Here is a 15,928-nt window from a genome sequence, read left to right on the forward strand (position 1 = left end):
TCTTAAAGCGAGATTTTTCGGTCACGGTGAACGTGGCACCGAAGGTGACGCCCTTTGCCGTGGCGAATGTTCTCGTCTTGTTATCCTCGCAAAAGGGTCACGTGACGTGCGATTAGCCGCTCCTCCGGTGAGATGAGACACGGTGGCGAACGTCATAATAATGATTAAACGCAGGAGTCGTATGTACAGTCGTGAGCAAAAGTGGTATACAACACAGTCGGTGGTGAAGCTCGGGAAAACTGCATCTCAACTTTCTCTAGCAATTGTTTTCTAAGATCGAGACAATAGTGGCGGTGCCCCATTTTATCCGCAAGCATGTGCCGATGTCGCTGACCCTCAAGTTGTCGATAGATGGCATTTCGATTTTCCGGAACTCTGTCACTGGCTGAGTGTTGTATACTACTTTTGCTCATGACTGTACATGCCTACCGAAGGTGGCCGTAGCATCCACTTGGTGGCTGAGGGACTATTGTTGTTTTTCCTCTGACCACGAGGTCGCAAGTTCGATCCCGACAATGACTGTCGCATGTCGACGGAGCGAAATTCAAGAGTCCTTCCGGGCAATGAGACTTCATTGCTGGCTAATAAAAAAAAAAAAAAGAAGTCAGGTGGTAAAAACAGACCTAAATGCTTCTGCTGTGGCGCGCAATGATATAGCTCCTATGTATATCTGCAGCGTTCAACTTGTTTATAATTGGTGCTTAAAGTGCAGTAACTTGAAGAGATTTATTCATTGTTTCAGATCAGGAAGAGAGAAAAACGTAAAAGTGTGTTATCCGAGTTAACCTTAGCGCTGTTCAAGACGTTTAGAGATATGTTTTGCATGTAAGTTGGAGCATCACAATATATCGTGTACTGAAAATTTATGTCAATAATTTGATCAAAATCAAAATGTGAACTTTGAATTTGGCTCTTTGCCATGTGAAACTGTAGGTTTGGCCCAGTTTGGTTACAAAACCTTTATTCTAGATTATTAATATAAGCCTTATTTATGAAAATAATACCCCAAAATGAGTATGCAAAGTAAGCAGAAAAGCAATTAAGGGAACAAGTTGATTTGGTTCATTCTGATCCATACATTATCGGGGTCTGGCTCATTCTTTGACATAATATTTGTTTGAAGATGTCATAAGCGTCACGGGAAAATTTTTGTTATAACCGCAGTTTCAAAGTAAATAAAAATAGATATGCTTGCCATTACAGAAATGTTTTGGTTTCTGGATTAGCTCATTTCCGAAAAGAAAAATACCCTTCTTTTTTTGCTCACTATAGAATTAAACTAGCAGTAACTTATATGTTTCCGAGAACCGTGTACCGCGAAATAGTGCAGTTAGCTCATGAAGCTGAGTTTGCTGAAATAATAATGAACATTAGAGAGATTTAGAATAGAGGGACCCTATCGGTTAGAAGAATATAGTGATAGCGGGGCGCGAATGCGCATGCTGTTACGACCAAGCATCCGCAATTGCGCGCTCTATTGTTCGCCTGTGGGCATGGATAAGTGCTGTGAATATGTGGTGATGATCCAATGGCTCTAAGTGAGCCTGTTTCCAGGAATCCTGTTTTGTAAGCCTGTTTTGCTTTGTGGACACTCTGCAAATGCCAAATTGACCCTGCCAAGAGAACGTCTGGAAAAACACAAAGAAACGTCCCCCTGCGGGAAATGCAGGAAGTGCTTTCTTTCTTTTGTTCACCCTTCCAGTCGATAAGCCCTATCGTCCAGTGAGGAATGCCTACTTTCCAAAGGAGACGACAGAGTGACATGTCCGCTGACGTGCAGGACAAGAAAGGAGCATGACGCATACAGCCATTAAGTGATTTCCCAGGAATGCAGGAAAGATTTGCAATTGTCGAAAACGGACAATGCTGGGAGCGGATGCGGCGCCACGTGCACTCGGGTTTCTGAGAAGTAAAACCCCTTGTCAGAACCAGCCTGTGGTTTCTTTGCTGAAGAATAGAAATGTACCTCCTCTCCTCGCCGTTCCCAAGCTTTTCCCGCCAACAAGTGATCACGCCCAACGAATGAATGCCGGACCAGTCAGTGCTTCAGACCATCAGTGCAGTGATGTGTTCGATTGGATGCCGATACCTGAGGGGCGTGCCCTGGATTTGGTTGGTCAGCATCTTCAGAGAGGGGCTGGACATAGGGGGTTTTAAGGACGCTGCAGAGCACGAAATGTCGCTCTGGGCCCTGGGTAAACGGCTCATCCAGTCGCTTCTCGCTATGAACTCTTAACGCTTGCCATTTCGCTGATGTACCCTTCTTTTTCGTGTAAATATTGTAAATAAGTTTCTCAAAGTGCCATTAAACCTGCTTGTACATATTTCACCAACTTCGAAGATTCAATCCTACTTCAACCCCGAGTCTCTGCACGCTACCAAGTGAAGGCCGGGTCGATGTAGCCCCAGCGTCACGACAACTGGTGGCAGCGGTGGGATATGAATCTACAAGCCACAACAACTGGTGACCAGCGTTGGGATCTGAATCTACAAGCCACAACATCTGATGACTGGAGGTGGGATCTTGATCTACAAGCTACAACATCTGGTGATTCGAGGTGGATCAGAATCTACAAGCCACATCTTGTGATCGGAGGTGGCATCTCAAGTAACAAGCAGGCGCAACAATCGGCCATCAAGAAAGCAGCTCGGAACATCGATCGCATGTGTGGGTGAGTGCTTGGCTTTTCTTCTGATGTGGACCAGGTTCTAGAACAGGGTTAGATTTTAGAACTGGTAAAAAGTGTTGAAACGCCTTTAGGTTTGGTAGTTTGCACTGTTGTTTTGGAAGTAGCCGACACTCGGAGCGATCATGGACCTACAAAAGCTGCAGAAACCGGACCTGTTGCTGTTGTGTGAGGAATTGGGAATTGATACAAGTGGTTTGGCACGAAGACCCTTGATTATAAAGGCAATCACTGATCTGGGAACCGATGATGAGGAGCTCAGTGAAGCATGGAACCTCATCGGTCAAAAAAAGGAGCAGCTCAGACAGCAGAAAGAGCGGGAAAAAGAGGAAAAGGAGCGGGAAAAAGAGGAAAAGGAGCGCGAACGTGAGTGGGAAAAAGAGGAAAAGAAGCGTGAAAGAGAAGAAAAAAAGCTGGACCAAGAAATTGAGCTCCGGAAATTAGAACTAGAGTTGAGCAAGAGGTCGGGCAATTCTCCCCAGCTAGCGGTACCTCTTCTCAACAAGGAGGCAGATTTCAAGATGTCAAAGTACATGCAGCCATATGTGATATCAGGGGATATCGGTCTGTATTTGGCTAACTTTGAGCGAACCTGCGAAAAACTGTCCTTCCAGCGAGACACTTGGTCTCAGAGATTATTGACGGTTCTGCCCTGCGAGGCAGCGGAGGTTGTCGCGCGGCTAAGCAAGGAGGACGCGGACAACTACGAGAAGGTCAAAGCTTGCCTTCTGAGAAAGTATAGGCTTAGCGCCGAGGCGTTCAGACAACGTTTTCGGAACGCTACTAAGTCCAGGGACGAGAGTTACCCTGAATTCCTGTACAATCTAAGAGTCAATTTGGGCGAGTGGCTAAAGAGCACTGATTCCTACAGGGATAGGGACGCTGTAGTCGAGCGAATTCTTTTGGAGCAGTTTTATAACTGCCTCCCAGGAAAAGAAAGAAATTGGTTACAGGACCGAGGCGACATTAAGTCGGCAACTGAAGCTTCCGAACTCATTGAGGAGTACGCTTCGCGCCGACAATTCAGCAACCCAGTAGTGGATAGGCCCCGCAATCCCAAGTTGAGTGTGAATAACCGTCAGAAAAGGCACTTTGCTAGATTTGCAAACGAAGAAAGGAAGGCTTCTTCGGGCAAACGCCCTAGAAAGGACGGCAGTGAGAAAAGTGGGGAAGTGACCAACGTGCAGAACACAAAGAATAAGCTTGAGGCTAGGAAGCCGCTCACATGCTTTAGGTGTAATGAGCAGGGTCACATTGCCGTCAACTGCCGGAAAGAAAAGATTGCTTTCTCGTATGTCAGGGACTGCGATGAAAATATGCAGCTTTTAGAACCCTACCTGCATGACCTAGTAGTCAACGGGAAGCCTTGCAAGGTACTGCGCGATTCGGCCGCAACGATGGATGTTGTCCATCCGGCGTATGTGTCGCCTTCCGACTATACAGGACAGTGTGCGTGGATCCGCCAGGTAGTGGAGGAACAGAGTGTGTGCTTGCCAATCGCGAACGTGGTCATCGAGGGCCCTTTCGGCGAGTTAACAACCGAGGCTGCAGTTTCAGAAAAGCTGCCTAAGTGCTATCCGTATTTGTTTTCCAACAAATCGGACATGCTACTGCGAAAGAGGGGCATCCTTTTCGGAGACAGTGTTGTGCAAGCATTAACACGTTCAAAGGCGCGAGAACTAGCTACACTGCTCATACCAGAAAAATCCACAGCGGAGGAAACGGCAGTTAAAACAGTGGTCGATGCGGAAGATAACGGGTCGGAAAACTTTGAGAGCGAGGCATCTCAGATAAGTCAACTAGAAAGTGAGCTTGATAAGACACGGAATGAGGACGTTCTAGAGAGTAACCTCTTGCCGCCAGTGTCTAGTAATCTCACGAGACTTTTAAGTGGAACCCGAGAGGACTTAGCTATGGAGCAAGCCGTGGTAAATCTAACGTTACACCTTCCCGAGGAGATGGGGGACAACTTGATTTGCCTCAGCGGAAAAGGAAGCAACGCTCAGGAGCTTCTCAAAAAGACGGAGCAGAGAGGAGAACTAAAGAAATCCCAGCTGTCCGATCTGGGCGAGATAATAACAGAGTTTGAGGCCTGCTTCGTGGACAGGCCAGGCAGAACTGATTTGACTGAGCACGATATTGAGCTGACTTCAGACGTGCCAGTGCGATCAAGGTGCTACCGATTTTCTCCAAGGCAAAGAGAAATTCTGGATAGGGAAGTAACTCGCATGCTGGAATTGGGAGTAATAAAACCCTCGGAAAGCGATTATGCTTCGCCTATGATCTTAGTAGAAGCTCCAGGTAAAGACCCGAGGCCTGTGGTAGACTACCGAAAGCTAAATTCTCTCACCAGGGATCAAGTGTATCCTATTCCGAATATTGAGGAGAGAGTAGAACAGGTCAGTAGAGCGGCATATGTGACTACGCTGGACCTTACTCGAGGATACTGGCAAGTACCGCTCACTGAACGCGCCGGCAGATACGCGGCTTTCGTCACTCCGACGGGCAGCTACCAGCCAACAATGATGAGTTTCGGGCTCAAAAATGCTCCATTTTGTTTTTCCCGACTCATGGATAGGGTTTTAAAGGGGTGTGAAACATTCGCAGTGCCTTACTTAGATGACATTGCGGTTTTTTCCGACTCATGGGCGGACCATATGGTACATCTAAGAGCTGTACTGAGCCTTTTGCGTCAAGCTGGACTAACCGTAAAGGCCGAGAAATGTTGCCTGGCAAGGGCGACCGTGGACTACTTGGGTCACAATGTAGGTCAAGGTTTCAGGAAACCCAGCGAGATTAAGATTTCTGCGGTAGTAGACTACCCGCGGCCGAGCACGAAGACGGAAATTCGAGCATTCCTAGGTCTGACTGGATACTACAATCACTACATCCCTAACTATTCAGCTTTGGCCAGCCCTCTGACCGACGCTCTCCGCAAGACAGAACCGACAAATGTAGTCTGGGACGAACAAAAGGAAGCCTCCTTCGTAAACCTGAAGGCTGTGCTGATTAGCCGTCCGGTATTGCGAGCTCCAGACTATGACCGAGAATTCACGGTCCAGTGTGATGCCAGTGATCGAGGGTTAGGTGCTGTTCTCTGCCAGAGAGATGACGACGGTAATGAGCACCCCGTGCTCTACTTGAGCAGAAAACTGAGTTCTAGAGAGAGGGCTTATTCCGCGTCAGAGAAAGAGTGCGCTTGCATTGTATGGGCCATTCAAAAATTGCAGTGCTATCTTGGAGGGGCCAAATTCACCGTAGAGACGGACCATTGTCCCCTGGCTTGGCTGCAAACTGCGACATCGAAGAACAGTCGCCTTCTTAGGTGGAGCTTGATTTTACAGCAGTACAATTTTGAAATAAGATACAAAAAGGGGAAGTTAAATGGGAATGCGGACGCGCTTAGCCGCTCTTTCTAAGCGGTCCGAGATGTTCCTCACCATGTATCCAAATTGATAATCAGGTTTTTTTTTTTTTCGTGCGCTTGTATATGTGTGGCTATGTAAAGCAGCACGTTTGGTTTTCTAGGAATACGTGGGTCCTGAACGTCTTGAGAGTGGGCTTTTCTCGAACAACAATGGCAGTTTTCTTTTAACCTGGTCTCTTCAGACGGGAGCCGAGTGCTTGCTTCGACATGTGGTTGAGTTTCAGACAGCTCGAGCAATTTGGCCTACAACAATCAAGACAACGCGACAAGCAACAGCGAGCTTCAAGCGTTCACGTGCAGGCCATTAAGTCGTCTCTTCATGCAGCAGCTGGGACTGCTGCCCTCCGAGACTCTTCTGGCGGGGGAGGAGGCTGTTACGACCAAGCATCCGCAATTGCGCGCTCTATTGTTCGCCTGTGGGCATGGATAAGTGCTGTGAATATGTGGTGATGGTCCAATGGCTCTAAGTGAGCCTGTTTCCAGGAATCCTGTTTTGTAAGCCTGTTTTGCTTTGTGGACACTCTGCAAATGCCAAATTGACCCTGCCAAGAGAACGTCTGGAAAAACACAAAGAAACGTCCCCCTGCGGGAAATGCAGGAAGTGCTTTCTTTCTTTTGTTCACCCTTCCAGTCGATAAGCCCTATCGTCCAGTGAGGAATGCCTACTTTCCAAAGGAGACGACAGAGTGACATGTCCGCTGACGTGCAGGACAAGAAAGGAGCATGACGCATACAGCCATTAAGTGATTTCCCAGGAATGCAGGAAAGATTTGCAATTGTCGAAAACGGACAATGCTGGGAGCGGATGCGGCGCCACGTGCACTCGGGTTTCTGAGAAGTAAAACCCCTTGTCAGAACCAGCCTGTGGTTTCTTTGCTGAAGAATAGAAATGTACCTCCTCTCCTCGCCGTTCCCAAGCTTTTCCCGCCAACAAGTGATCACGCCCAACGAATGAATGCCGGACCAGTCAGTGCTTCAGACCATCAGTGCAGTGATGTGTTCGTTTGGATGCCGATACCTGAGGGGCGTGCCCTGGATTTGGTTGGTCAGCATCTTCAGAGAGGGGCTGGACATAGGGGGTTTTTAAGGACGCTGCAGAGCACGAAATGTCGCTCTGGGCCCTGGGTAAACGGCTCATCCAGTCGCTTCTCGCTATGAACTCTTAACGCTTGCCATTTTGCTGATGTACCCTTCTTTTTCGTGTAAATATTGTAAATAAGTTTCTCAAAGTGCCATTAAACCTGCTTGTACATATTTCACCAACTTCGAAGATTCAATCCTACTTCAACCCCGAGTCTCTGCACGCTACCAAGTGAAGGCCGGGTCGACGTAGCCCCAGCGTCACGACAATGCCTAGAGTGATTACAGGGCCCCTCGCCTGTTCATCGCAGCACTCCACACATGCGCATTGTCGCCCCGCTATTATCCCACCCCCCAAGCGGTAGGAATCTTCTACTCTAAAACTCTATATTATGCTTATATGTTCAAGGACAAAAGTCCAAGTAGCATGATTAAGCGGGCATGTGAAATCTGCAGATTGCAGTCATCCTAAACAGATTACAGTCAACCTGAACATTACAAGATACGTTCGAGGAAGACAAGCCTTTGTTTCATAATTCAAGCACAGCAGTAGAAGTTACATGAAATTTAGAAGTGCTTCTACCGGCAATGAACGGTAGTCGTGCGTTGATGACATAATGAGACAACAGCTAATGAAGTTCCTGCGCGAGCTGCGATAAATGGGACTAATTTGATTTCTCATTTGCAGTTTGATTCGCGGATAGGAAAGAACCGAGAATCTCCATGCAACTGAATCCGGCAGCATCGCGCATTAGCGAATCTAAATGTGGTTATGGGTTTTAGTCGATTGTATGAACGCCTTCAAATCACACTGGAATTTCTGGCTGCGTCACCTGTAATAGTAACAATTGCAATTATCTGGTTACTGGAGTGACACACGTGAAAAATCTTGTATATTCATGCGCACCTCTATGGACATGCGTACTGTTGGGCTATAGGCGGGCTCATACTAACCAAGGTATGTAGGATCGTAAACATTGGCCAACGGGCAGGAAACGAAGGGATGTATGCGCACTGTCAACTAGTTTGAGGGAAAAGAAACGTGTGTAATACTACCTTCCTCCTCTTAGTTCAAACGCTAGTTCGAACAAAGATACAGAAGTCAGAATGCGCATCCAAATTCAGGCGTTAACGCAGTCCTCTTAAGCCGCACTTGACTTATGCTGCTCAGTTCACAAGCTTGCGGCACAACTGCCACTCCGCGCGTCCGCCTCTTACGTAAAGCCAATCAGGAACAGAGCGTGTGACAATGTGGAGTGGCGAAATGAGTTTCAAACAGCAAGCACTTCGAGAGTAAGCGCGTATTCCACCCTACTTGCCGCCTCGCTTCATCCGCTGAACAGCCGTTTCTGCCATTGTGGGGTGAAGAAGAAAGGGCCCTCCCAGCTCTGCGCCAACAGCCTTCATCTTTTCCCATATTCTGGAAAGTGGTTAGCTACTGAAATTGCTGTGCTTACCAGTCGTCCTTAACTGCTCCTGTTTAAAATCAGCAGTAAATACCATATCTGCGATAGGTTTTACTGATGGCAGCCTAGCCATTTGAGCCAGGTTATTGAAATTTGTAGAAATGCGGATGCGATGTTTGCGCTGGTGGAATATATTGGTTTATTTCAAGCAATAACAAAGGAAAGGCAGTGCTGAAATAAACATACTCTGCTGGTGCGGCCGGTTGCAATATTAAATATTTTCTGGCAACTAGTATTACGAAGCAGACACAAGAGCGAGGCGACGTCTTACTCAAAAAGGTGGTTCCCCTGAGCAATTAGAGCACCGCATGCGCGCGGCCAGAGCCGCGATTTGTTGTCTCTTGTAACGGCACAGAACTTGTCTTTCCTCCACTGATAATCAAGCGGAAGTGAGTCTTAACAAATCACGGAATAACAACACAAGACAACTGTTGTGACTTACGTGAACTTTATTTCTTACAAAAATTAGGTTTGTTTGCGGCAGTATACAAATATTCGCTATGTACAAGTCATACTACACTGCACGTATTATGACGATGAAGAGATTTTTGTTAGTGAACAAAGAACAGCTGGACTTTTCTCACTGTTCGTGGCAGCGTTTCCAATTATACGGCATTGCAACTGCTCCGTCAATAAAGTTGGCGCACTTCCGATGCGTCCCAAGTTGACTTACACGCCGACTTACAGTGCGGCGTTTCCGGGAGATGCACCGGCATTCTCGAGTATGTAAGGGAAGTTATGGGCCTCGGCGGAAAAGAAAAAAGAAAATGGAACCGCCTCTAAGCGCAAAAATCGAGTAGCTTGAATTGCTCAGTGAGCCGCTTGGAACATTGACGCGTTTCACATGCACGTACATAGAATATCTAAGCGTTCTAGGATGACTGTACATCTATAGGTCCAGATTACGTTGCGCTCGTGATGGGAGATGACTGATACGACGAAAAATATTACGGGGAAAACAACACGACGCAAGAGGCGCGTGACTCCTAGTGTTCAAGCGTTTAAGCACACTGCCGCCGCGAAAACGTACGAAAAATAAAACAAAAGTACACCTGAGTTAGTGCTCTCTCCGGCATTGTTATGGACACTGAGAGATGCAACTCTACAGGAGTGGAACAACGCGCGGCGCGAATCTATTCTGACAACAACCTCCTTCGATCTACCCGTCCGGACCCAGATGCACGGATGAGCCTGCTCTAGACCTAAGAGGTGGAGAACGCCGAGCGCGACCCTACGTCGCTGACAATCGCTGCGGCGGAGAAGGGCTATGTGTGCTTGCCCGCAACAGTACATGCTGCGCGTCCACTGAGTAAAGCGCGTACTGAGTCGCCATCTGCCGTCTGGCGAGGGGACAGGACGCGGCGCGCGAGAAGACTGGATGAGCTTCGCTTGTGAATCTGCGCTGCCGCGCGAGAATTTCCTCACCTCCGGCCTCCGCAGCGCTCATTCGTGCAAGTCACGTGCAGATTGGCGGCGGCGACTCGCCTCGCTGCTTGAAGCGAACCGCCGCTTTTGGCAATAGACTGTTCTACGAGTGTAACGCTACGGGTATTTTTTTTTTTTTTTTCTGAGCATGCTCACAGGTTTCGGGACCGCACGAGAGAAAAACGAAACACACGCACAAAACACACGCACAAACGCGCCGCGCACGCTCGCGTCGTCGGTTCCCCAGTGTTCATCCGCGCGCTTCGCGGAACGAAGGACCGACTGGACGAGGCGGCAGCCATGACGGCGGCTTGGTGAAGGCACTTTCTTTCGTCGCGGAATGCATCCACTCGCAGAGCACTGCACACCCAGTCAGTTCAACAGTCCGGCGTCTTGGGCTTCCTCACAAAGTCCAATGACTAAATGTGCGTCGCACTGGAAAAACAGAATGCGTGTTGCTCATTCGCAGCGAGGGAGGAAGTCAAAAATAAAATGAGAAGGGGCGGGAAAGCACAACGCGCACTTCTTTCTGCAGTCCAAGAAGCCGTGCTTGGATGGGTCACGCCTTGGCTTTGCTTACAGCCGCAGCACGTTGCCGGTTAGCGCATATTAGTCAAATGAGGCTTGCTGTTACTGGTGGCCCGACGAGGGAAGCCCGGTGGCCAGCTTGCTCCGTTCCTCTTTACCCATCTGTCTCTTGTTTTTGTTTGTTTTATTTTTTGCCAGCGTTTGCGTTAGGGCGAGGAAGGAGGAGAAACTCTGACGCACTAGTTGGCGACGCTTATGCGGCCGGCTCATAACTCCGTCACAGGTTTGCTCCGTGACTGATGGGACCTTCTCGAAGACCAGCTCGTGAAGTTCGAACCAGTCATGTCAGATTTTCTGAAAGGGTGTTAACAGTTGGTTACTCTCCCATGCCGTTAAACCGGAAAACGAAAACAAAGCAAACGTACAAAAACAAAGCAGGCAGGTACAAAAAAAAAAAAAAAAAAAAACGAGCATGCAGAATGTGTCAGGTAGGGTTAAAGCCCAGTGTTGTGAAATTTTCTACCACGCTGCTGTTACACTGACTACGAGGCAAACTTGTTAGGTTTGTCACTGCAGCATGGCTCAGATATATCTATTCTTTTTATAACAAGCAAGACTGTGGCAAGAACGACAGCGCTACAGAACAGCTGCGCCTGAGCACGACTGTAAGCTACGCGCATCCCTATGCAGCAAAGTTTATGGCAAAAGCAAAGTTGCGAAGCTAGAGAGCTCAGCGCTGCCTAGCCATAGGCAAACCGACGACTGCGCTTTGGGCAATTTTGAACCCGATCAGCAAACCGTGGCAGGGCAGTTTTAAAATTCAGAATGCCAAATCTGAGCTTGCCACTTATATCACAACGTAAACCAGTCGATATCAAAGATAGAAGCGACTTTCTTTTTAATATTACCAACTTGCTGCTATTGCTAAGAAGGGCCCCTAATTAAATATTTTGTTCCCATGATGCAGTAAGACGTAGTGTGACAAGCATACATACTTTTTTACTCAGGAACTGCGCTACTACGGCTTATGGCTATAGGCCCCTATGCTAACTCCCGCAGTAGGGCCAGAGCGGCGTTACACGTGTACTGTTGGTGTAGAACGCACAGCGTGAACATTGCAAACACTTACACGGTCTCCACATCCCTATTGTCGTACCAGCCGTTCTCATTCTTTCCGTATCTCTCAAAGCGTGGGCTACGCGGCGGGTTGAGAGATGATGCGCCGTCAGGGGCAGTTTGCCGCAGTTTCATCCTGTTGTGTTTATTTACAGAGTAGGTGTCTGTGATGCTGTCATTGTAATCCATGCTGCAGAAACAAGGGGAAAAAAAAAAGACGGAAAGACCACGATTAAGGAAAAGAGAAGTAGTGAGCACCACCTGTACCGCGACGGCAGCGGCCTTCTTACAATTTCGTTGAGTACATCGCCCCTGCCGAGTGCGGCAATGTTTTCAAGGACAAAAGGGTTACGTAAACTGCCATCCCAAGGTCATGAATTTGAGGACAGACAGCACTCCGAGTGGCACCTGCAGCCTTTTTAGAAGACTTGAAAACCAAACCACGTGAGAGTATTAGTTGTGAGTGCATACCCACACGAATCGGTTAGTTTCCACGAGGACCAGTCCCACGACACGAAAGTCTAGGATTTAAGGTAATTTGCAACAACAGAACGCTGTCATTACAATAATTCTCCATTTGTTTCTATTTCAATCGATAACGATATCGTTACCAGACTGCGATGATGTGCGTGCATTTATTGCGCACGCTGTCGCCTTTTGTAAGAAATCAATTAATTTCGACTGAAGCGAAGAGGCTGCAGTAATATTTCCAGGCCGCCATTTTGAGGAGGAGTTTTCGCTGCCAGTTTGTCCTGCACAGGGAAGTACTAGCACCAGTTAACCTGTCAGTGTGAAGATGTAGTAATTAGGACTAGCACGGCTTTCTCTATGATCCTCTTTGCGCGGCTCATACCGGCCATGACATTTGCACATACGCTGAGACCAATGAGTATTTACATAAATTCAAAGTGTACGAAAGTGACAGTGCCGTGTTTTAAATTTCACGTAAGGGAAAAGGAAATTGGAATGTTCGAGGAGTCAACGGGAGAGTACACCTGATATGTTCACAGAAGCTATTCGCACTAACGATGTGCGGCATTTGTGGGGTAGTGACAGCACAGGTTGAGAATGTATGTAAACGTACTTGCCGGTACAAAGCGCTTAGCTGGAACTTTTCCATCAACGTTTACAATAAGCAGGCACTTAAACGTACTGCATTAACAATGGCTTTAATAAACGTGTACGTGCCCGTTGTTGAAAAACGGTCGGAATTGATTTTCATGAGCCTGTCGTGGCAGAAGAGGCTCGTAGCACTGGATCACTTATTGTGCACCACTTTCAGGTGGCCCCACGACAAAGTCCGAATCGCTGTTTTTGGGCGCGGGACAGTCGTCACGTGATTCGGCGTGGCTGGTACCTGACTTCAAACGGCTCGTCCGCAATGCTCCAGAGCAAATCGCTGTATGTTGCAGCAGTGAAAAAATGATTCTACTAATAATTCTTTATCGATCAACAGCCCAAATAAAACATGAAAATATTAACCTCACTTTCCGTTGGTTTCCAATACTCTCGGTTCCTTCTGTGTGTAGAGAGGATTCCAGTGCATCTGTTAGGCGCCATCGGCGAGTCACGTGACACACTGTCCGCGGACGGTTAGCTCCGTCGAATGGATCAACCATAAAGCGACAGCGGCGACAAATACAAGCTCCCTTGTATCGATAGACCACATCATAATTACAAGAAGGCTCAACGAAAGCGGAGCATTTCTACGATAAAAAAAAAAAAAAAAAGTTAGGCGGCTCTCATAGCCTGATTCGCTTTGTGACGTTAAACCCTACAAAGCAACCGAACCTTAAAACAAAAGTTAGATGCAGGTGTCGTCGTCCCCGGCCAATTTCGCAAGTAAGCTGTATGCGTCTGTAGTGTTTTTTGTTTTGTTTTTATCCTAAAGGCTACGCTACATCGGCAGTCGCATCAAAATGGCGTCGATCTGTCCTTTTAGCTGATGAAGCCACGAGTTCGAATGGAGTTTCGGGAAAATTTTCAAGCCCTATTTTCTCGCCCACAAATGCGCCTCTCGCTGCCGCACAAGCGTCTGAATCAATTGTTACTGGTGATAATAACGGAATGGAGTCGTCATCATGCCCCTTTAAAATGACCTGTCCGGTGAAAAAAATAATAATAATAATCTGTTTGGGACTTAAGGTGATTTTATTCGCTCGGGCGGTAATATTTCGGCTGTAAACGCGGGCGAAGGGATTGATTAGGTGAGGGGCACTTACGGAACGTCATCGACGTTGTTGTACTGCAAATTGGAGGGAGGCACACCGATGGGCGGCGGACCAGCCGAGACCCTTCCACCGCCGTACGGATTGGCCACTGCCTTGCCCATCAGAGGGTTCTTGATGCTGTACAGCCGCTGCTGCTCCCAGGTTTTCTGGCGCTTTCGAAGCTTCCTGGAAATGAAAGCGTCCTCATGTGTCCCGCGTCTTCTCTGGCTGTTTATGCGAAACTGCATTCAAGCCTATGTCTTTCGCTATTTCGGTCTTTCGAGGCAACGTCCTTCTTTTTTCTGCGTTACATCACAAGCCAGCGTTTATATCGCTGGTTTTCACGGCTGCATGGTCAGTAGCCAATCGCTGACCAAACGCTTGTGGGTACCTAATCTCGCGACGGCCTCGCGTAAATTTTTTATAATAAAATATCCAGCCCCTGTTCCTTTCTCCTCCCTATCCGTGGCAATCGCGGTATCAACATCAAAATACTGTTACACCAATTCTGCGCCCGAAGGCATATAGCGAGGTACGTTCTTCAGTTCTGAGTTAAAGGAGAGAGGCCCACTAGAACATGTAAACCGCTAAAGAGAAAAACGACAAATATGTTACTACTTGAAAACTAGCTACTTTGAAGTATGTTGGCTCGAGACGTTTAAGCGATGCTAGGGTTGCGATGACAAGAATAAGCTTTCTACTCTGTTACAGATAACGCTAAGAACGAATGAATACAAAAATAACCGCCATTTTGGTAACTAAAATTTTCCTGCACATCTCTTTTGCACGAAATAGTTCGGGGAAGAATATGCTCCAAATAAGCTAACTGTACATAGATGAGAACATATATTATATTTACTTTGAAACAGCGTACCGAGATGAATAACCTGTAGCTTAAAGCTCGGCTGCTAATAATCCTGACTACCCTTAAGTGGCATGCCTGACTATCCACGTTTTCAGCATATATTGCTCATGAAACTTCTCGTCCGCTCCCACCGAAACCACTGTGTTGGCACGTGCAGGTGACAGCGCATAGAGCTTTGTGCATACTGTTTAATCAATCTTCTTTGAAATCTTAAACATTCCTTGATCGTTCAAGTCTTCAACCATCCAAACTTATCTTGCTTACACCCAGTAACTTTCAACTGGCCAGGCTACCTATGTTTCCCTCGGGGAACTTTCCCTTGGCTAGTTGCTCTTTTTCTACACCGTCTGGCACCGCTTGCAGATCACGAGACTTGCGATGCTTACCACACCCACCCTTGAGGTGAGATGGAAGGTCCTTTCCTTATCCGAACGTACTAGCGCCCTCAAAATAAAACGGAGCACACGAATGAACCAAATTTTGTTTAGCGGCACGCCCTGAAAGCGGATGCGCCCGTGTATATCATTGATGCGTGTGGGACACCCGGGTGTTCAGCATGACACCCTTGGAGTTCGCCTCATCGGCAGCCCGGACGAAGAAGACCACTTTTTCCACAGGTCCGTGCTCCGTTTTATTTTGGGGGCACTGTACGTACACTCTGGTCTGGTGCGGTGCGTATACCGCGCGAACGCACGGTATACGCAGAGCCTGTGAGGTGCGTTGACGGTATGACATCGGTGCATTATACCGCTCCTACGAAAACAGCGTCACTGCTAAGCGTACACAGCACAAAGGTGCTTTGTAACCAAAGTACTTTGCGAAAGGAAAATACGTTCGCCCATGAACTGAAAACTCCGCGAGAGCACTCACTTTCTCTGGCAGGAAGAGCAGAGGAGCACGATGCCCAACACGGCGCCCAGGAAGATGACGCTGCTGAGTGCGATTATAGCAATCTCGGTGGTGCCCATCTGACTGATCTTCTCTTGCACAGAGACGCCCTGGATGCGCCGGATTCGGAACGTCTCCAGGTAGCGAACGATCACTTGCGAGTTCTCGTTCAGCACACTGTAAACGAAATAAAACGCATGCAGTGAATGAAGAGCAGATGAAACTGTGTTGTACTA

General features: G+C 47.7%; 1 protein-coding gene across 1 annotated transcript in view; it reads right to left on the reverse strand.

Annotated features, from left to right (window-relative positions):
* Positions 1–9,099: 9,099 nt before the first annotated feature.
* The window catches only part of LOC146202354 (protocadherin Fat 3-like), a 148,120-nt gene continuing 141,291 nt past the window's right edge, over positions 9,100–15,928 (reverse strand). The window contains exons 59-62 of the mRNA XM_084588125.1: positions 15,675–15,869; positions 13,952–14,125; positions 11,743–11,919; positions 9,100–10,967 (exon numbers count right to left, since the gene is read on the reverse strand). Of these exons, the coding sequence (XP_084444251.1) occupies positions 10,880–10,967; positions 11,743–11,919; positions 13,952–14,125; positions 15,675–15,869 (634 nt within the window). The 3' untranslated portion in view covers positions 9,100–10,879. The remainder of the gene's footprint in view (positions 10,968–11,742; positions 11,920–13,951; positions 14,126–15,674; positions 15,870–15,928) is intronic.

This window comes from Amblyomma maculatum, chromosome 1 (assembly GCF_055883805.1).
Source record: "Amblyomma maculatum isolate TAMU_Amacu chromosome 1, ASM5588380v1, whole genome shotgun sequence".
NCBI lineage: Eukaryota > Metazoa > Arthropoda > Arachnida > Ixodida > Ixodidae > Amblyomma > Amblyomma maculatum.